General features: G+C 41.2%; 1 protein-coding gene across 2 annotated transcripts in view; it reads left to right on the forward strand.

The window, feature by feature from the left end:
- Positions 1-21,196, forward strand: part of WDR76 (WD repeat domain 76) — a 42,768-nt gene extending 21,572 nt beyond the window's left edge. Inside the window, exons 12-16 of one of the 2 annotated variants that reach the window (XM_079769806.1) lie at positions 4,170-4,328; positions 10,679-10,896; positions 11,947-12,099; positions 13,731-13,784; positions 19,731-21,196. In XM_079769806.1, the coding sequence (XP_079625932.1) occupies positions 4,170-4,328; positions 10,679-10,896; positions 11,947-12,099; positions 13,731-13,784; positions 19,731-19,986 (840 nt within the window). In that variant the 3' untranslated portion in view covers positions 19,987-21,196. The remainder of the gene's footprint in view (positions 1-4,169; positions 4,329-10,678; positions 10,897-11,946; positions 12,100-13,730; positions 13,785-19,730) is intronic. The other variant, XM_079769807.1, reaches the window with a different exon arrangement.
- Positions 21,197-23,183: the final 1,987 nt, after the last annotated feature.

The following is a 23,183-nucleotide window of genomic DNA, read 5'->3' on the forward strand; positions in this document are numbered from 1 at the left end:
CAAGAAAATAGCCTAGAACTGTATGTTTATAGGTGTCACTTATGTATAGTTTTGTGCTTTGTGATTCCAAATTTTAGAAATCGGAGAAATTTAAATTTGCTTTATAGAACTTCAACATTTTTAGCTTGAATATCGTTAGTCATATGGGCATAAATTGACTGCCAAGAAATTTTATTATAACTTTAAATGTATACATGAAAAGATCACACAAAGTTCTTATTTTTCTAATTATGTTTAAAATACAGTTTCTCAGACTTATAGATACAGAGAACATTTTGACTGTTGCCAGATGGAAGGGGACTTGAGAGGATGGGTGACAAAGGTGAAGGGATTAAGAAGTAAAATTGGTTGTTACAGAATAGTCAGGGGAATGTAAAGTACAGCATAGGGAATAGAGTCAGTAATATTCTAATAACAATGTATGGTGTTAGATGGCTGTGAGATTTATTAGGATAATCAGTATGTTATGTAATATCTAATCACTGGGGTGTACATGTGAAACTAATATAACTATATGTCAACTGTAATTGAAAAATAAAAATGATTTTGGTGTTGTGTCTAAGAAATCTTTGTCTAGGTCAAAATCTTGAAGATTTTCTCCTGTTCTCCTCCCCACTCCCCCAAACTTCTATAGTTTTAGCTTTCACGTTTAGTTTGCTGATCTATCTTGAGTTATTTTTTTGTTGGTGTGAGGTAAAGGCCCAAGTTTATCTTTTTTCTTCTTTTTTTTTCTTTATTGATTAAGGTATTACATATGTGTCCTTATCCAAGTTTATCTTTCTGTATGTGAATATCCAGTTGTCCTAGTACTATTTGTTGAAAAGACAATACTTTCCCCATTGAATTGCCTTGACACTCCCTTGTTTTTTATTTTGTTTTATTGATTTGAGAGAGAAACATTGATTTATTGTTCCACTTATTTATGCATTCATTGGTTGATCCTTCACTTGATCTTAGCCAAAAGGCTGAGAAGTGATCATTGGTTGATTCTCAGATACTTCCTGACCAGGGATTGAACCCTCAATCTTGGTATATCGGGATGACACTCTAACCAACTGAGCTACACAGCCAGGGCTCTTAATTTTTCCTCCTAATTTTCTGTCAGTTTTGTAGTCTCACCTAGGATCAAAAGTTCAGTTAGCCTTTATTCAGTCATCCATCCACCCACACCTCGAGTATTTTGTGTGAGGTGTTACTCTAATACTCCCCCACCAGTAGACATTTGTGAGCAAAGACTGTCTCTGTCCACATAGAGTTTAGAATTTAGTAGCAAGAGCAGGATTAATGAGATAATTATCAACTGTGTAATTTCATCTTTGGTAAGTGGATTATACACTGATTCATGTCATGAAGGAAAAGTAGTGTTTTGAAAACACGTAACGGGGGACTGGACTAATTTGCACGACCAGGGCAGGCATCCCTGAGGAAGTGAGAACTGAGTTGAGATTTGAAAGCTAAGAAGTAGGAGTAAGCCAAGTAAAGAAAAAAAGGAAAGAGTGTTTCGGACCAGGGGAACAGCATGTCAAGGACCTTAAGCAGGAGGTGCTTACTTGATGCATTCCAGGGCCTGCGAGAATGCCTGTATGGCTGGAGCATAGACAGCAAAGGATGAACAAAGGCGATGAATGGAGTAGGAGGAAGCTGTAGAGGTGGGCAGAAGGCTGATGTATAGCTTTATAATTTTTGTTAAGAATTTTGTTTTTATCCTAAAAGCAACTGGAAACCATTGAAGAGTTTTAGGCTGGGTGTTCCCTTTATTCCTTATATAAAGTCCTTTAATGTTTTTGCCCCTCTATTTCCATTCTTTCTGCCACCATGTTGGGCCAGGGCCCCATCTCCTTTTTTGGGATTACCATAATCGTCTTCACTGGTGCTTGTACTTCCAGCTTTCCTATACCAATCCAGTGTGCACCGATAGTCACAGGCTCAAGACAAACTGGTTCTACACTCATTTAGGTTTAAAGTAGGCTCATTCTTAACCTGGGGTATTTAGTTTAAAATGGGGGATTGGAGTTTTCTCATAAAATGAACAAAAGATAGTCAAATCAGAAAAAAAAATTACTTAAAACAATAAGGAAGAAATATAACTTAAAAACTACTTACCAGGACAGAAACAAATTCTGTAGCCGAGATGATAAAGAGCACAGTTTGGTTTAGCTTCTACCCTGAAAATCCGTCCTGGTGAATTGACCATACCCTGAGATTTTCACCTATAGTCTCAGAACTAGAGAGAAGCACATTGAGGGGATATTTAGATTTTTTCCTCTTTTGAGTGAGGAATAAGGAAAGGCTGTTGGGGGAAATGGGGAAAAAAGAGGGAGTGAGAAAAGTGACTAGTAGAAGAGGTGTGTGTGATTGTAATTTTTCCTTTTTAAAAATTCTGTTTATTTTAAATTTTTAAATAAAAAAGAAAACAAAAATGGAGGACTATTTTAGAGCAGACTCAACCAGATTTGGAGATGATAGTTGCTTTGGTTCATAACGTGATGCATGGCATAGAATATAACTTGTCAAATCAGAAAGTAATGTTTTACTAGTAGGAGTTGGTAATCTAATTATGGAAAAGATAATCCCCCCTTTTATTGAATTTATTGGAGTGAAATTGGTTAATAAAATTTTATAGGTTTTATGTGTACAGTTCTATAATACATCATCTGTATATTATATTGTATGTTCACCACACCAAGTCAGGTCTCCTTCCTTCACCATTTATTACCCCCCCCCCCCAGTACCTTCTTCTGCCTCCCCCACCCCCTTTTATCTCTGATAATCATTATACTGTTGTCTGTGTCTGTGAGTTGTTTTTTCTTCTTAATCCCTTCACCTATTTTACCAATCCCCACATCCCCATCCCCTCTAACAGCTGTCAGTCTGTTCTCTATCTATGAGTTTGTTTCTATTTTGTTCGTTTATATTTTTTAAATACATATTTTATTGATTTTTTACAGAGAGGAAAGGAGAGGGAGAGAGAGTTGGAAACATTGATGAGAGAGAAACATCGATCAGCTGCCTCCTGTACGCTCCCTACTGCGGGTATGTGCCCTCAACCAAGGTACATGCCCTTGACTGGAATCGAACCTGGGTCCCTTGAGTCTGCAGGCCGATGCTCTATCCACTGAGCCAAACCAGTCAGGGCAGTTAGTTTATTTTTTTCCATTAGATTCCACATATAACTGAAATCATATGGAACTTACCTTTCTCTGACTGGCTCATTTCACTTAGCATAATGCTCTCCAGGTCCATCCATACTGTTGCAAAGGGTAAGATTTCCTTCTGGTTCCCCCGCCCCTTTTTATGGCTGAGTAGTATTCCATTGTGTAAATTACCACAGCTTTTTAAAAAAATATATATCTTTATTGATTTTAGAGAGAAAGAGAGAGGGAGATAGAAACATCAATGATGAGAGAGAATCATTGATTAGCTGCCTCCTGCACTCCCCCTCCTGGGGATTAAGCTCGAAACACAGGCATGTTCCCTGACGGGGAATAGAACTGTGACCTCCTGGTTTATAGGTTGACGTTCAACCACTGAGCCACACTGGCCAGGCTGTACCACAGCTATTTTATTCATTCATCTACTGATGGACACTTGGGCTGCTTCCAGTTCTTGGCTATTTTTGTACATAATAATATTAATGTGGAAATTAAAAATCATGCATTTTTATTGTCTACTTAGGGAGTAAAATATTTCTAAAACTCTTATTTTGTCCCAGGACTAAATACCTTGCAAAAATTATTCTGAGAATGCTATATGTGGTTATATTATATAGCAGTATACTTAACGAAGCAAAGTGGTAACGGTATTGATACTGTTTTTGGTAGTAAGGAATAATACTGAGTGGATTTCTCATTTCCTGAGGATTTTATGAACTGAAGTCATAATGAGCAGTCATTTTTTCTTTCTGTATAATAAGAAAACTACCTAGTTGCAAAAAGCTAGAAACGTAAAATAAATGTGACTTGTTGAATTGAAAATTAGAGAAAAAAGTAGCTTAGTGACAGATAAAGTTTCTAGTTCTGACTTTCTGAATGGGATGTGGTGAGTATAATGATAGACTAAGAAAAGACTGAATATAATACAGATGCAAATAGTATAATGACATAATGACAGAAAATACTACTACTTTTCATTAGTTTTTGTTGTTCTTCCTTTCCCCAACTTTCTTCCAGACTCACCAACCCAAAGAGGATGGAGTTTATGTTTTTCAACCCCATAGTCAGCCAGTTAGCTGTCTTTACTTCTCACCTGCCAATCCGGCTCACATATTGTCCCTGAGCTATGATGGCACATTACGCTGTGGGGATTTCTCCAAGGCTGTTTTTGAGGAGGTAAATGTTAACGTGTTTACATATTGTCTCAGGTGATATTCTGGATTCTTTATGAAATGACACATGAATCATTATTACATCAGTTAGACTAGGTAAGGTAGTAGCGATTTTAGAACTATACTGCCTAAGTCCCAAACCATGTATTACTACTTGTGTGACCTTGGCAAGTTACTTAACCTGTGCCTCAGTTTCCTTAGTTGTAAAATAGGATAGTACCTTATAGAGTTGTTATGAGGATTAAGTGCAGATGAGTTAATGCAGATAGAGTTCTTAGAAGAGAGTTGTGAAATCAAACCACAATCTAATTTACAGTATTTTCATCACCCTTAAAATAAACCCCTTGATCATTAGTAGGTACTCCCAATTTCCCCCTCCCTCAGCCCTAGACAGCCACTAATCTACTTTATGTCTTCATAGATTTACCTGTTCTGGACATTTCATATAAATGGAGTCATACAGTTTGTACTTTTTTTTTTGTGACTGGCTTCTTTTACTTAGCAAAATGTTTTCAAGGTTCATCCATATTGTAGAATGTGTTGGTACTTAGTCCCTTTTTATGGCTGACTAATCTTCCATTGTATGGCTATACCAGATTTTACTCATCCATTCATTAGTTGACAAACATTTGGGTTGTTTTCATTTTTTACTGTTGTAAATAATGACACTATGTACATTGATGTACAAGTTTTGTGTGGGCATAGGCTTCCCTTTTTTTTGAGTATATACCCAGGAGTAGAATGGTGGGTCATATGGTAACTCTATGTTCAAATTTTGAGGAACTGCCAATCTGTTTTCCAAATTGGCTTTACCATTTTACATATTTATCAGCAATATGTGAAGGGTTCTAATGTCTTTGCCAACACTTGTTATTGTTGGTGAGTATAGCCATCCTAGTGGGTATGAAGTGGTATCTCATTGTGGTTTTGATTTTTGTTTCCCTAATGATTAATGATGCTAAGCATCTTTTTATCTGTTTATCTGGCCATTTGCATTTCTTTAGAGAAATGTCTATTTGGATCATTTATCTTTTTACTATGTATTGAGTTTTATATAACAATTCTTCCACTTATTTTTTTTGTCAGGTTTACTGAGGTATAAGTTACATATAATAAAATCTATGCGTGCAGTTATATGAGTTTTGGCAAATTGTATACACCTGTGTAACTACCACCACAATCAAGATACAGAAAATTTCCATCACTCAAAAAAATTACCTCGTGACCCTTTGTAGTCAGTCCCCTCTTCCTTCCTGAAGTCCCTTCATTGTGTACTTAGGGAGTAAAATATTTGATGTATCTTCCTCAGCTGTCATATCGGTGGATAACCTCTGATATGATTACTGTCCCCATCATTTTGCCTGTAACAGAATGTCAAGCAAATGGAATCATTCAGTATATAGCTTTTTGTGTTTGGCTTCTTTCACCTAGCACAATGCCTTTTTTTTTTTTTTATTGATTAAGGTATTACATATGTATCCTTATCCCCCTATAGCCCCCCCCCCCCCACTCCTCCACTTATGCTCTCACCCCCCTGGTAGCACAATGCTTTTAAGATACTATATAATAAAGAGGTAATATGCAAATTGACCACCACTCCAACACACAAGATGGCTGCCCCATGTGGTCAAATATAGACGCCCCATGTGGACACAAGATGGCTGCCACAAGATGGCCTGCAAGGGAGGGCAGTTGGGGGCGATCAGTCCTACAGGGGAGGGCAGTTGGGGGGGACCCAGGTCTGTAGGAGAGGACAATTGGGGGAAACCAGGCCAGCAGGGGAGGGCAGTTGGGGGGACCAGGCCTGCAGGGGAGGGCAGTTGGGGGCGACCAGGATGGCAAGGGAGGGCAGTTGGGGCGACCAGGATGGCAAGGGAGGGCAGTTAGGGGTGACCAGGCCAGCAGGGGAGGGCAGTTAGGGGCAGTCGGGCCAGCAGGGGAACAGTTAGGCATTGATCAGGCTGGCAGGCAGAAGCGGTTAGGGGCAGTCAGGCAGGCAGGCAGGTGAGCGGTTGGGTGCCAGCAGTCCTGGATTGTGAGAGGCATCCCAGATTAGAGAGGGTGCAGGCTGGGCTGAGGGACACACAACCCCCCATGTACGAATTTCATGCACCGGGCCTCTAGTTCATCCATAATGTTGCATGTTAGTACTCTGTTACTCATACTACTAATTAAACAATCACCTTGTGTTAGGCATTAACTTGAGTGTGCTTTTTATACATTATTAAGCCTTATAATACCTCATGAAATAGTAGGTAATGTTATCCCCCATTTAACAGTTGAAGAAACTGAGATAAAGAGGTTTTTTAGTTTGCTCAAGGACATAAATGGCAGAAGTAGAATTTGCACTTGGGTCTGTCTGACTCCAAAGCCTCACTCTGCACTTAACGATTTTAATATATTGATTGAATACTTCAAGTTTCATTTGTGTATACTGGGCTTTTTTAGGTGTATGGTGGTTGGGATGCCTGTGGTATATTAATTTGTTAACCTCAGTTTATAATAATACTTATTAAAACCTAAAATCATCAACAGTTCATGATTCAACAATAGGAACTATGTTCATCCTCTCTTACTTGAGCACTCACACATTCTACAACATTTATTTTTTATTTCTTACTAGAGGTCCGGTGCATGAAATTCGTGCACTCGGAGGAGGTGGGTGGTCACGCAGCCTGGCCTGTGCCCTCTCGCAGTCCGGGAGCCCTCAGACTGCAACACTCCTGTGTTGAGCGTCTGCCCCCTGGTAGTCAATGCGCAACATAGCAACCTGTCGTTCTGCCATCCAGATAATGCGAGAGGGTGCAGGCCAGGCCAAGGGAGCCCACTGGTGCACGATGGAGGCTGGGGAGGAATGTGGGAGGTTGGCCAGCTGGGGAGGGGCCGTGGGAGGGCTCCAGGGTGTCTCCAGCTTGTCTCACTCAATCCCCATCAGCTGGGCCTCAGCAGCAAGCTAACCTGCTGGTTGGAGCATCTGTCCCCTGGTGGTCAGTGCATTCATAGTGACCAGTCGACTGGTCGACTGCCTCCTGGTGGTTAGTGCATGTCATAGTGAGCGGTTGAGCGGCCTTAGCATATCATTAGCATATTATGCTTTGATTGGTTGAACCGGACGAACAGACACTTAGCATATTAGGCTTTTATTATATAGGATGTGTGTGAGCCCTGAATCCAAAGTGATGGTATTGTGGTTCATAAGTTAAAAAAACAACAACACATGTTCATGATAAAATATTTATTGTAAATAGGATATGAATGCAAATCTGCCATTCCCCCATTCTCTCATCCCTGTATTTGTTTGGTATATTTCCAGAATTGTACACATATACTTACAAGCATATAGATACACACTTTTTCTTTGCATTAATGGACTCATACTATTTACATTATTTTTTGCAACTTGTTTTTTCATTTACTAGTATATCTTGGATAGTTTGTAGTACAGATCTACGCCTTTCTTTTTTAGCATTGAACAGTATTTCAAAGTAGACATGTACCATCATTTATTTGACCATATCGCTTTTAAAAAATATTTTTATTGATTTCAGAGAGAAAGAAACATCAATGATGAGAATCATTGATTGGCTGCCTCCTGCATGTTCCCTACTGGGGATTTAGCCTGCAACCCAGGCATGTGCCCTTGGCCAGAATCAAACCTGGGACCCTTCGGTCCATAGATGTACGCTCTATCCACCGAGCCAAACCAGCTAGGGCCATATCTCTTTTGATGGACATTTAGATAGTCTCAATTTTGTTTTTCTTTTTTTTAAATCCTCACCCAAGGATATGCCCATTGATTTTAGTGAGAGAGGAAGGAAGGGAGGGAAAAGGAAGGGAAAGAGAAAAAGAGAAAGAACCATCAGTGTGAGAGAGAAATATTGACCAGTTGCCTACTGCATGTGTCCCAACCAGGGATCAAACCTGCAACCTATGTATGTGCCCTGACAGGGAATTGAACCCACAACCTTTTGGTGTATAGGACACTACTCCAACCAAGTGAGCCACCTGGTTGGGACTAGATTGTTTTGTATTGCTATTCTAAGCAGTCTCGCAGCAGGCATCCTTATATATATACACAAACTTAGTGGCCAGATTATTATGATCTCCAAACGCATAATCTGGTCACTCAGTGTATATCCTATATAATAAAAGGCTAATATACATATTGTCCCCTTGACCGGAAGTTTGACCAGCAGGCAGGCCGGCCAACTGCCCATGTCCGCCCCCTCTGGCCAGGCTGGCCGGACCCCACCCATGCACAAATTCATGTACCGGCCCTCTAAACTTATCCAATAAAAGAGCAATATGCAAATTGACCATCACCCCAACACACAAGATGGCTGCCCTTATGTGGACACAAGATGGCTGCCACAAGATGGCCAGCAGGGGAGGGCAGTTGGGAGGGACCAGGCCTGCAAGGGAGGACAGTTGTGGGCAATCAGGCCTACAAGGGAGGGCAGTTAGGGGTGACTGGGCCGGCAGAGGAGGGTAGTTGGGGGCGAACAGGCCTGCAGGGAGGACAGTTAGGGGTGACCGGGCCAGCAGGGGAGGACAGTTAGGGTGACCAGGCTGCAGGGGAGGGCAGTTGGGAGGAATCAGGCCTGCAGGGGAGGGCAGTTGGAGGGAGATCAGACCTGCAGTGGAGGGCATTTGGGGGGAACCAGGCCTGCAAAGGAGGGCAGTTAGGGGTGACCAGGCCAGCAGGGGAGGGCAGTTGGGGGTTACTGGGCCAGCAGGTGAGGGCAGTTGGGAGAGACCAGGCCTACAAGGGAGGGCAGTTGGGGAAGATCAGACCTGCAGGGGAGGGCAGTTGTGGGCGACCAGGCCTGCAAGGGAGGGCAGTTAGGAGCAATCGGGCTGGCAGGGGAGCAGTAGGCGTTGATCAGGCTGGCAGGGGAATGGTTAGAGGGTGATCAGGCTGGCAGGCAGAAGCGGTTATGGGCAATCAGTCAGGCAGGCAGGCGAGTGGTTGGGAGTGAGTGGTTGGAGAGGGTGCAGGCTGGGAGAGATCATAATAATCTGGCCACTCAGCGTATATATATCTTAGTGAAGTTATTAGGTATGAGCATTAAATATATACACACACACACACACACACACTAGAGGCCCAGTGCATGATTAAATCATGCACGTGTAGGCTGTCTGTCCGCTGGTCGGGACCCGGTGTGGCCGGCAGCTCTGAAGTCCCTGGGCCCCTAGGTCGAGGCGGGGTGGGGGCGTGGTCCTCCGGCGGCCGAAGCCCAGGAAGGCTGGGGCCGCCGCCGCCTCCTCTGCCTTCCGGCTCCCTCATGAGCCCTCCCTTGGCTGGCCCGTGCTGTGGAAACCCACATCCTCTGCGGACACCGACGCGCGTTCCTGCGGCCCAACTGCCGCCAGACTCCTCCCCCGGGAGCCATGCCGCCCGCCCGCCCGCCCTCGCCGCCTCGTCAGCCGGGGCCTCCAAACACCCGGCTCGCTGCCCCAGAGGCCCCTTCTGTGCCGCAGCACAGCCATGGCGCAGACGCTGAGCTTGCGCCGCCGCTGGCGTTGCAAGCTCAGCGTCCTGCCGGCCCAATCACCACCCCGGCCACCCTGAGTCCCGCCCCCTGCACCTCCCACTGGCCCAATTGTGGGCGTAGCAGAGTGATGGTAATTTACATATTACCTTTTTATTATGTAGGATATATATATATATATTTTTTAAATATATTTTATTGATCTTTTTTACAGAGAGGAAGGGAGAGGGATAGAGAGATAGAAACATCGATGAGAAAGAAGCATCGATCAGCTGCCTCCTGCACACTCCCTACTCGGGATGTGCCCGCAACCAAAGTACATGCCCTTGACCGGAGTCGAACCTGGGACCCTTCAGTCCACAGGCCGAAGCTCTATCCACTGAGCCAAACCGGTTAGGGCGAGCATTAAATACTTTGATGTATCTTCCTCAGCTGTCAAAATTTTGTATTTCTACACTTCCATCAAGAGTAGGTGAGCATTCAGCCATATATTTTGGATTTTATTGGCTAAGTTACCTGGTATATTAAGGTATTTCAATTGGGTAGAATTCAGATTTAGTCCATTTCCTAGTATGTTTCACAGGATAGATCTGCAACTGAGGTTTATTGGACTTAAGAGATTTGGGATGTAGCCGTGACATGGGTGGACAGGCCATTTTCTCACAACTGATTAGTGCCTTAGTTTCCATCTCTGTAAATGGGGACAATCATTTTGTCCTGTTCTTCCTGTGGGGATGGTGGAGGATAAATGAAATTAGTTGGGTAAAGTGTTTCATAACTTTTTAAATAAAAAAATTTATGTATTGACTTTTTTTAGAAGAAGAGTTATATAAAGTTGATTGCTACTTTATATCCTTAGGTCTATAGAAACGAGGGAAGTAGCCTTTCCTCCTTTGACTTCTTGGCAGAAGATGCCTCCACTTTAATAGTAGCACACTGGGATGGAAGTATGTCATTGGTGGATAGACGGACACCTGGAACTTCTTATGAGAAACTTATCAGTTCTTCTTTGGGGAAAATAAGAACTGTTCATGTCCACCCAGTGCATAGACACTATTTCATGACTGCAGGATTGAGGTACGTTCTTCATAAAGTTTTATGATTTAGGCCCTTTATTTTCATCCTCACCTGAGGACATGCTTTTATTGATTTTAGAGAGAAAGAAACATTGATGTGAGAGTGAAATATTGATCCATTGTTTCCTGCACGCACCCCGACCGGGATCGAACCTGCAACCTGGCTGTGTGCCCTGACTAGGAATCAAACTGGCAACCTTTCAGTGCACAGGATATGCTCAACCAGCTGAGTCATACTGGCCGGGACTATGATATAGGTCTTTTTGTTTTTTTGATAATCCTCACCCGAGGATATATTTTTTCCATTGGTTTTTAGGGAGAGTGGAAAAGAGAGGGAAAGACGGAGAGAAACATTGATGTGAGCGAAACACATCAATTGGTTGCCTCCTGCACGAGCCCTGACCAGTGCCAGGGCCGGGAAGAAGCCTGCAACCAAGGTACATGCCCTTGACCAGAATCGAACCCGGGACCCTTTGGTCCACAGTCCGATGCTCTATCCACTGAGCTAAACCAGCTAGGCTATGATATAGGTCTTTTAATGTTAGGGATACTATTTCAATTTGGTTGTTAAAGACATCTGACTTTTGTGATATAGCTGAATAAATTTTTTTTCTACACAGTATTTTTGAATGTGATTTAAAAAATCTTTTGGATTTAATTAATAGTTAAAGTATTGAAACAAGCACACATTTTTGTTTTCCCTAGCATCAAATGCATTTACTTCTAGTCTTTTGAGAAGAAAACTTGTAAAAAAAAAAGTTATGTGACCTTATAACTTGTTGGTCTGTGTTAATTTTTTTCTTGGAGAGATTGGAAAACCAACTAGACTCTTATCTCAATACCCACTGGTTACATTGTTATGCTATAGTTTTGGAATTTTTGTAATATTTTAAATCTTTACTAGAGTTTGTAAAATTAATGCAGGAGATTAGAGGGTTTTGTCTTAACTGTTCTGGAATGTAGTGAGTGTTTGTCTAATTATGATTAGCACTATCTTAGAGGCTTATTACATGTACTGTGGTAACACCAAGACTTGTTCTTTCCATTACAGAGATGTTCATATTTATGATGCAAGGCACCTGAATCCCAAGAGAAGCCAGCCTTTGATTTCTTTGTCTGAACACACAAAGAGCATCGCTTCTGCTTATTTTTCACCTCTGACTGGTAACAGAGTTGTAACCACATGTGCTGATTGTAAGCTGAGGTAAATTGGGAAGACAGAGATATGTTAAGGAATCTAAAGTTTCCGTCGCTACTGTGTCAATAAACAAGTAGCTTTGTTTACTGCTGCTCCTTGTTCAATCACTAGTGTTATTGTTTCTAGCTATATCTAGATTCCGGAAGATGACCTATATTTGATGGCTCTTTAGGTTTTTTATTTTTCTCTTTAGTTTTTGTGCCTGGAAATTTCCTTGAGATTGACAAGGAAGGTCTATAGCTTCCCTTTCAGCACTAAATAGTCCTGCATATCGCAATGAAAGCAGGCTTGTGATATCCTGAAAGGGAAGTAATGTTAGCACAGGGAGAAGCTCTTACTTTGGTGATAGTAGGTTCTGTTTTACAAGTGAAGTGCTGAATGGAAGTTGCAGAATCCTAGGCCATGGACAGGCAGAAAAGATCGCAAAAATTGGGCTTCTATACGAGCTGTAGATACAGTTTTATGGTTTCAGCTTTGGTACCTTTCTATAGTGACTTCCTAAAAATAGACTAAAAAATGTAATGAAAACCCGTTGAACCAAAAATAAAAAATAATGCCAATAAAAAGATGTGGAGAATAATGCAACCACAAAAGAAAATGATTTTGTTTTTTTTCTTAAGTCCCTGATTTTGCTTAACTTTGCAAGTATTTCTCAGTTTATGAGAGTTTTACCTTATGTGATTTTGGAATTCATTCATTATTTATTCACCAAGGATCTGTTGAATGTAAACTGTGAACCAGGCTGTAGAAAGGCACCTAATTTCTGTTTAGACCCATCTGTTGGGAAGAGCTTGGTCTGCAGTGTGTAGCAGGTACCCACTTCATTTCTGGCAAAGTCTGTGAGCTTTACCAGGTGGTACATTAAGAGATTCAGTCACCAGGCAGTGGCAGTTCAGTGTTCCCTTTCCACCCACACAGTATCCTTTGTCTCAACAGCTGCCATTTATTCCATTCCCGTACATTTGTGCTGTAGAGTTTACTCTTGTTACATTAGCTGTTAGGGATTTGGATTTCTAGCAATCTAATCAGGCAATAAGCTCTAGTGCCAAGAAACTGTACTGGAATAGCTAGGTACAGAAAGAAGGGGAAGGTGGTGGCGATGTGGTTTGTTTCTTCTGCCAGGGTACCTGGTGGAGGCTTCTGGACTCCTCCAGCTGCCCCACAAGAACTCCTCCCCTGGGCTGGGTCTTAGTCTTGCCTGCACCTGGAAATGACGCCTACCAGGCCCTCAACTGATGGGCCTCATAGGGAAATTGCTCTTGATACATGCATGTGCTTTTAGATTATTTGTGCATTTTTAGACCACATCCCTATGTATGACCTACTAGTGTATTACTGTGAATCTGAATATAGTTTTATGATCCAGATTATTAGTTTAGAATGTATATTTTAAGTTTGGCGTAATAGTGTTTAAATTATTTTACAATACACAGTAAGCACTAAATTTTACCATATTTCTTGTAACTTTCATTAAATGTATTAGCTGAGGTTTATTAGATACTGATTCTATATATTTTAAAATAATCATTTCATGTCATGAACCAATGGAAAGGTTATTAAATACACTGATGTTATTTCATAAAAATTTGCAAGAAATAATAAAGAGTGTTACTTTATTCTTGTTCTTTATTTTGCAGAATCTTTGACAGTAGCTGCATATCCTCTCAGATTCCTCTCCTCACCACCATCTGGTAGGTTTCCCGATGCCAAATAATGCAGAACCTGGATTACCATGAACTGTTTGTTGGAATACATACATTAGACACCTGATTTTCAAAGAGGTGTAATGGGACTGATTTTTGTGTTATAGTTTGTAAGTGTCCCAGGTTGTTGTTCTCTTATCCAGAAGGGTTCTTGCTTCCAGATTCCCTGTATTTATAAAGAGGTTGAGCCTCTTTTAGTCAGAAGTTGGGTGGTTATTTTTGGTTAAGGCGAGTGACTTTATTCCAACATGCATTATTCATGTTATATTATTGAAGAAGACTGTGACTACTCACCTGTTGATGAGGCTAGCAGAAGCTCTATTTTGGCCTATTTCTTCCGGACTTTGAGTGCTTCCCCATCCTACCACTTTGTTTCTTTTGTTACCCCCTTTTTACATCTGCTACTTTTAATGTATGTATTCTACACCAAACTTTACTCCATGCCCTTTTCCTAGACATCCTGTTATCAGTATTTATAAAGTTGGGACAGGGTGAGCAATATATGTTGATTGTAGCTTTATGAGTTTTATAGTCCATAGAGGCTATATTTAAGTATACTTGTTTTCTTTTTCACAAATTGCTTAATTTCCTTTTCAAACTTTATTCTAGTTTATTAGTTTCTAATTTGTGTTTTTAAAACGATTATCTAGGGTGATGATTCTGGTGTAAGTATTCTTATTAAAAGTTAACAGCATTGAGTAGCCGTGGGAAATGTGATTCTCTGTAGTCCAAACTTCTTTAATAAGAAAGGGGTTTTAAAGTTTGATGTAATCCTGTTTGTCTATTTTTGCTTGTGTTGCCTGTGATTTTGGTGTCATATCCAAGAAATCATTGCCAAATGCAATACCTGAAGCTTCTTCCTTATGTTTTCTTCTAGGAGTTTTATAGTTTATGGTGTTATGTTTAGATCTTTAATCCATTTTGAGTTAATTTTTACTGTCTAACTTCATCCTTTTGCATGCAGATATCCAGTACTGTATTCCCAGCACCATTTGTTGAAGAGACTGTCCTTTCCTCATTGTGTGGTCTTAGTACTCTTGATCATTTGACCACACATTCATGAGGGTTTATTTCTGGGCTTCCTATTCTTTTCCATTGGTTTGCACTTCTGCCAGTATCACACTGTCTTGATTACTGTTGCTTCTTAGTATGTTTTGAAAACAGTAAATTTGAGGCCACCTACTTTGTTCTTCTTCTTTTTTTAAAAAAAAAAATTGATTTTTTGCAGAGAGGAAGGGAGAGGGAGAGAGAGAAACATCGATGAGAGAGAAACATCGATAATTTTTCTGCATCAGTTGAGATGCTCATATGGCTTTTGTCCTTCATACTGTTAATGTGTATTATATTACATTGATTTTTATATGTTGAATCATCACACCTACTGGGGATGTGCCTGCAACCAAGGTACATGCCCTTGACCTGAATCGAACCTGGGACCCTTCAGTCCACAGGCCAACGCTCTATCCACTGAGCCAAACCAGTTAGGGTGCTTCTTTTTAAAGATTGTTTTGGCTATTCATAATCCCTTGAGATTTCATATTAATATTAGAATTTTTGGTTTTCTCTTCCCCAAAACATACCATTGGGCTTTTGATAGAGATTGGTCATGGTTAGTGTGTAGAAGAAATACAACTGATTTTTGTGTGTTGATTTTGTATCCTGCATCTTTGTTTTAACAGGATTTTTTTTTTGTGTGTGTATGTGTGTGTGTGTGTGTACTCTCTAAGATTTTCTACATAAAAGATCATGTCATGCAAAGAGATAATTTTACTTTTTCCTTTTCAACTTGGCTGGATGCCTTTTATTTTTTTCTTACCTAATTGACAGTCATGTGATGCTCAGAATATGTCCCCCTAATCCAGTGATGGGCAACCTTTTGAGCTTGGTGAGTCAAACTTCGCCAAAAAACTAAGCATAACTCGGGTAGTGTTTCACTTTGAGGAAAAAACTAACTCCAAGACTCTAGTCGCAAATGTTTCATCCTCAGGAGCAGCAAATGTTTCATCCTCGGCATGCGGCCGTGTGTCATCAGAAATGGCTACGCGTGTCAGTGCTGACACGTGTGTCATAGGTTTGCCATCACTGCGAATCAAATGCTTGTTGGTTCAGTGGTGACACTTCATGTGCAGGACACTTCACGTTGCCTATGAAGTTGTGAATGACCTACAAGTTAGGCAGATCAGTCTCTAGTCCTACCCAGTTTTCTAGTTTTACCAGATTTCCAGTACTCTGTTGAATAGAAGTGGCATGAGTGGGCATCCTTGCCTTTTTCCTGATCTTAGAGGTAAAGCTTTTAGTCTTTCACTGTTGAGTATGACATTAGCCGTGGACTTTTCATATATGGCCTTTATTATGTTGAGATTGTTTTTCTCTTCCTAGTTTGTTGAGTGATTTTATCATGAAAGGATATTGAATTTTGTCAAATAATTTTTCTGCATCAGTTGAGATGCTCATATGGCTTTTGTCCTTCATACTGTTAATGTGTATTATATTACATTGATTTTTATATGTTGAATCATCCTTGCTTTCCAAATATAAATCCAACTTGGTCATGGTGTATAATCCTTTAATGTGCTATTGAATTTGGTTTGCTAATATTTTATTGAGGATTTTTGCATCAATATTCATCACAGATATTAATCTTTAGTTTTCTTATAGAGCCCCTGTCTGGGTTTGATATAAGAGTGTAGGAAGTTTGGAAGTGTTATCTCTTAAATTCTTTGAAAGAGTTTGAAGAGCACTGGTGCTAATTCTTTTTTTTATTTTTTATTAAATGTTTTTATTGACTTCAGAGAGAAAGGGAGAGGCAGAGAGATAGAAACATCGATGATGAGAGAGAATCACTGATTTGCTGCCTCCTGCACGCCCCCCACTGGGGACTGAGCCTGCAACCCAGGCATGTGCCCTTGATCAGGATTGAACCCGGGACCCTTGGGTCCACAGGCCGATGCTCTATCCACTGAGCCAAACCGGCTAGGGCGGTGCTAATTCTTCTTTAAATATTTGTTATAATTCTCCAGTGAAGTCATCTGGTCCTGGGTTTTTCTTTGTTGGGCTTTTCTTTTTAAATCCTTACCCAGAGAGAGAGAGAGAGAGAGAAAGAGAAACATCGATCTGAGAGTGAGACATTGATCAGTTGTCTTCTGCACGTGCCCTGACTGGGGATTGAACTTGCAACCTGGGTATGAGCCCTGACCAAGAATTGAACTGGCAAACTTTTGGTGTATGGGATGATGCTCCAACCAACTGAGCCACCTGGCCAGGGCTGGGCTTTTCTTTCTTTTTTTAAAGTATTTTCCTTAAGAAATTTTCCCTCCATTTTTAAATATATTTGTTATTGTCGATAGTATTGCAAACATCTCCCATTCACTCCTTCTTTGCCACCCTCCTCCCAGCCTCTACCCAACCTGTAAGTATTCACTACTCTATTGCCTGTGTCCATGGGCTATGCACATATCCTATATAATAAAAGGCTAATATGCAAATCAACTGAATGGCTGACCTGTCACTATGATGTGCACTGACCACCAGGGGGTAGACACTTAATGTAGGAGCCTGCCCCCCGGTGGTCAGTGCGCTCAGCCAGAAGCTGGGCTCATGGCTGGCAAGTGCAGCAGCAGTGGTGGGAACCTCTCCCGCCTCTGTGGCAGCAGTAAGGATGTTTGACTGCTGGTTTAGGCAGAGAGTGGGCCTACGCTCTCAGTTGGACATCCTCCGAGGGCTCTTGGGCTGCGAGAGGGTGCAGGCTGGGCTGAGGGGACACCCCTCACCCCCGAGTGCACGAATTTTGTGCACTGGGCCTCTAGTATATATATAAACGCCTAAGCAACTGTTTGACCGGTAGTTATGATGCTCACTGACCACCAGGGGCAGACCCTCATTGCATAGGCATGGAAACATGGAACAGACTGACGAATCTCAGAGGGAAGTGGGGAGGGTGGGAAGAGATTAACCAAAGATCTTATATTCATACTAGAGGCCTGGTGCACGGATTTGTTAATTTTTGTTTGTTGATTTTGTTGTTGTTGGTGGTGTTGATTTTTTTGATGAGTCATTCTGATAGGTGTGAGATGATATCTCATTGTGGTTTTAATTTGCATATCTCTGATGATTAGTGAGTTTGAGCATTTTTCCATGTGTCTCTTGGCCATTTGTGTGTCCTCTTTGGAGAAATGTCTATTCAGGTCTTCTGCCCATTTTTCATTTGGATTGTTTGTCTTCTTTTAGTTGAATGGCTTTTCTTTTTACCCACTATTCCAGCCACTTGGGAGATGCTTGATAACTGTTTTAATCCCCTTACTAGTTGTAGGTCTATAAGATTTTTTTTTATTTCTTCATGATTCAGTCTTGGTAAGTTGTGTGTTCCTGGGAATTTATGCATTTCTTTTAGGTTATCCAATTTGTTGGCATATAATTGCTCATAGTATTCTTTTATAGTTCTTTTTATCTCTGTGACATCAGTTGTAATGTTCCCTCTTTTATTTCTGGTTTTATTTATTTGCATTTTGTCTTAATCTAGCTAAGGTTTTCTCAATTTTGTTGATCTTTTTGAAAAACCAACTCTTAGTTTTTTATGTTGTTTTTCTATTCTCTATTTTATTTACTTCTGTTCTAATCTTTATGATTTCTTTCCTTTTGCTAACTTTTGGTTTAGTTTATTCTTTTTTTCTTGGAGGTGTAGTAAGGTTTTTTCCTTATTCTTCCTTCTTCTGTTCCTTGAGGTGGAGTTAGGTTGTTGATTTTGAAATCTTTTTAATGTAAGGGCTTACTGCTATTAATTTTCCTATAAGTATTGCTTTCACAGTTTCCCAGAAATTTTGGTATGTTGTGTTTTCATTTTCATTTTTTTGCAGACATTTTCTGATATCCCTTATGATTTTTTTTTGAGTCTCAAATGTATTTTTTACTTTAGAGATGTACGGAATATAAATTGATTTGGGGGTTTGTTATAAGGGGAATACAAATATGGAAATAGCAGCTCTTGTTAAAACAGTGATAACCAGATTATATATTTCTTATTTCTAGGGCTTCTTCTATTTGTATGTGCTAAAAAAAAGGAGGAAAGTCTGTTGAGCTAGGACAGTGGTCGGCAAACCGCAGCTCGCGAGCCACATGCGGCTTGTGAGCCGCGGTTTGCCGCTCTGTTGACTAATGAGTTTGCTGACCACTGGATTAGACTAAATGTTGCCGTGTAGTTGGAAGCTGTGAGGATTAGGCAATTGTGGCATATTGTGTGCAAAGAGGTAAAGGGTAGTATATGACAGTGGTCGGCAAACTCATTAGTCAACAGAGCAGCAAACCACGGCTCGCGAGCCACATGCGGCTCGCAAGCCGCGGTTTGCCGACCACTGAGCTAGGAAATAGTGAACAAAAAAATGCTATTTCAATAGACACTCAGTGACCATCCACTGAGAACAAACCACTGTACTCAGCACTGGCATAAAAAATACAGAAGACATTGTCTGTTTCCTGAGTTTAAGTCTTATAAGAAGAAGGAGATTAGGTTGATGGTAACTCAGTAACTTAAAGAGAAGAAACTTTGCAGAGCCTTAGCCAGTTTGGCTCAGTGGATACAGCGTCAGCCTGTGGGCTGAAGGGTCCCAGGTTCGATTCCAGTCAAGGGCACATGCCCAGGTTGTGGGCTTGGTCCCCAGTAGGGGGAGTGCAAGAGGCAACCAATCAATGATTCTCTCTCATCATTGATGTTTCTATCTCTGTCTTCCTCTCCCTTCATTTCTGAAATCAATTAAAAAAAATATATATATAAAAGAAAATATGTTTGTGGGATAAAGCTATACCTACTATTAAAAAAAAGAAAAGAAACTTGGCAGAGAAAACCAGCATTTAGGAGCAAGGCCATCTTTACTCTTTGCCTGTTTCTACCTTGAGTTATTTAACACTAACTATCTTTTACAACATTTTCTTTTTCACTAGGCACAACACCAATACTGGGCGATGGCTGACCCGGTTCCGAGCTGTGTGGGACCCTAAACAAGAAGACTGTGTCATAGTTGGCAGCATGGCCTATCCACGGCGGGTGGAGATCTTCCATGAGACAGGGAAGCAGGTGCATTCTTTCCTTGGTGGAGAATGCCTGGTTTCTGTGTGTTCCATCAATGCTATGCATTCAACCCGGTATATTTTGGCCGGAGGTAATTCCAGTGGGAAGATACATGTTTTTATGAATTAAGAAAGTTGCTGGGTTTTTGCTTTAGCCATATTAATTTGTTCAAATTAATTAGTGTCTATGTAGCAAATATAAATTGCTTTATTAATAGGAACTATGAGCAGAATGTACTTTTAGTGAAGGAGAAACCTTGGTTATTTCTACGGGTTGGGGGAAAAATTTGAGGGAGGCTGTGATGCCTTCAGCACTTTAATCAGGCAGTATGTGGAGAAGCTGTAACATTAATAGTTTTAAAGCTTTGAATGATTAGTATTAAAAACTTTTGTGTTCTAATATGGTTTTTCAAAAATTTTTGGGGGGTGACATTGGTTCATAATAACATTATTTAGGTTTCAGGCATACATTTTTATACTACTGCATCTGTATGTACTCTACTGTGTGCCCACCATCTGAAGTCTGGTCTCCTTCTGTCACCATATACTTTACCCCCTTTGCTTTCTTTGCCCTTCCCCAACCCCTCTTCTCTGGTAACCACCATTCTGTTGTCTGTATTATGGGGTTTTTTGTTTGTCTTTTTATTTTTATTTTAAATATATATTTTTATTGATTTCAGAGAGGAAGGGAGAGGGAGAAAGAGACAAACATCAATGATGAGAGAGAATCATTGATTGGCTGCTCCCTGCACGCCCCCTACTGGGGATCGAGCCCACACCCTGGGCATGTGCCCTTGACCAGAATCGAACCCGGGACCCTTCAGTCTGCAGGCCGATGCTCTGTCCACTGAGCAAAACAAGCTGGGGCTATTTATTGCCTTTTTTTTTGGGGGGGTGGGGATGCTTTATTTTTATTTTTGCTTAAATAAGAACAATGCAACATTCCATACTCCCTCTTTCTACCTTTGGGGATTGATACAGATTTGCCGGGGCCAAAACCTAACATTATGTCGACTTATTGCTGATGGTTAATTGACAGTGTTAGGGACAAAAAAACCTCCATTGCTACCAAAGGGTTGCAAGCTTCAGACATCTAACTGGAACTGCTGCTACCCACATAACTGTTTAGGATTCATTCAGTGCTTAACAGACAAGGGTTCTTGCCCTTAACAAACAAGCTGATGGTAAACAAGATGTACTGATTTCAACTAGAAAACTTTAAACCATGCTAACATAGCTAATGTTATACTTGTATCATGTATCTTAAGTTCCAGTTCTCTCTTTGGAGTCCTCAGCTAGCTGGTTAACAGGGTATTGAATAATGGCCAGATATTGCAGTTGAGCATCATTCACGAGCTTTTTGTGCAAATGGGCCAATTCATCTTTAAATTCTTTTGTTTCATTGGCAACATGCTGTTCTTTATTTATCTTTAAGCATGCCATATCCTGTATGAACTGGACACGTGCACCTTTAATATTTTGCAGGCTCTGGTTTAGGATATTTCTAGCTTTTGGGAACAGTTTTGTAGCTTGAGAAACAACTTCTTTAGTTTTTGCTCTTCTAACTTGATGTTCTGCAGAGCTCTCTCCAGCTTTGAAACAAAGTCTCTAATTGCTCTTCATATTTATCATAAAGCTTCTCCATTGGCTCCTGCCCCTTCCTGTAGCCGTCTCCATGCTTCTGGGTAATAGTTTCCAGGCGAGCATTGGTTTCCATGATGAGTTTTCTTAGCCTGACCCTCCAACAGGGCCTTCAACTCTCTGTTCATGTCCTTCTTATGAGTCCGTGGCATCGCGCTGTGTCCCCGGGTAGTCACGGATCTCCTGCGCCTCTTTAGTTTTCCTCGGGCTGGGGCTCCCCGCGGAGAGTAGATGGGCTCCGGGTGGTGCCTTCTTACAGTGTCACGTCCTCTGAGTTTCCCTCAGCAGTCGCTTCACCTTTCCGTGGCCACCGATCCTGGCCTGGCCTGTTAGCTCTGGAGGCCGCCACAAACAACTAGACCCTCAGGAGGCCGCCTCTGTGGAGGCGCTGTGAGCAGGCTCCAGAGAGGCCTGGGAGCTGGGGGAGGCAGAAGTGCTGGGGCTAAACACAGCCCCTAAAGGGCAGAGTGCGACTGCCTGAGGTTGGAGCTCAGGCAGTCGCCAGCCTGTTTATTGCCTTTTTAAAAAAAATCCTCACCTGAGGACATGCTTAGAGGGAGGGCGGGAGAGAGAGAGGGAGAAAGGGAGAAAGAGAGAGAGAGAGAAACATAGATGTGAGAGAGAAATATCGATTGACTACCCTCTGCAGGCACTCCAACTGGGGATCAAATCTGCAACCGAGGTATGTGTCCTGATTGGGAATCGAACCGGCAACCCTTTGGTGCACGGAATGACACTCAACCAACTGAGCCACTCCAGCCAGGCTGTTTGTTGCTTTTGGTTTTATATCCCACATATGATTTATTTCACTTAGCATGATACTCTCAAGATCCATCCATGTTGTTGCAAATAGCAATATCTCATGTTTTTTATGACTGAGCAATATTCCACAGTACTTATGCCATATGTGCCATATCTTCTTTCTCCAGTCATCTGTTGAAGGACACTTAGGTTGTTCCATGTCTTGGCTATTGTGAATAATGCTGCAGGAATTATATATCCTTACAAATAGTTGTTTTGAAAATTTTGGGATAGGTACCAGAAGAGGGATTGCTGGGTCTTATGTTAGCTCTATTCTTAATTTTTTGAGGCATCGCCATGCTGTTTTGCATAGTAGCTACACCAATTTACATACCCACCAATGTGTGTGAGGGTTCCCTTTGCATGTTTTTCCCAATACTGCTAGTTCTTACCTTATTGATAATAGCCATATTAACAGGTGTGAGGTGGTATTTCAATGTGGTTTGGATTTGCATTTCCCTTATAACTAATGATGTTGAGCATCTTTTCATATATCTGTTGGCTATGTGTATGTCTTCCTTAGAAAATTGCCTATTGAGGGAATTTTCCTCTGCCCATTTTTTAAAAAAATCCTCACTTGAGGATATGTTTTACTGATTTTTAGAGAGGCGGGGAGAGAGAGCAAGAAACATCCACGTGAGAGAGAAACATTGATTGGTTGCCTCCTGAATGTGTCATGACGGGATAAAACCCATAATCTAGGTATGTGCCCTGACCAGGAATCAAGCCCATAACCTTTTGGAGTATGGGACAACACTCCAGCCAACTGAGCCACACGACCAGGGCCTCTGCCCATTTTGTAATTGGGTTTTCTATTTTTTGATGTTGAGTTGTATGAGTTCTTTGTGTATTTTGGATATTATTAGCTCTTTATCAGAGGTATTG

Source organism: Cnephaeus nilssonii (assembly GCF_951640355.1).
Source record: "Cnephaeus nilssonii genome assembly, chromosome: 4".
Lineage (NCBI taxonomy): Eukaryota > Metazoa > Chordata > Mammalia > Chiroptera > Vespertilionidae > Cnephaeus > Cnephaeus nilssonii.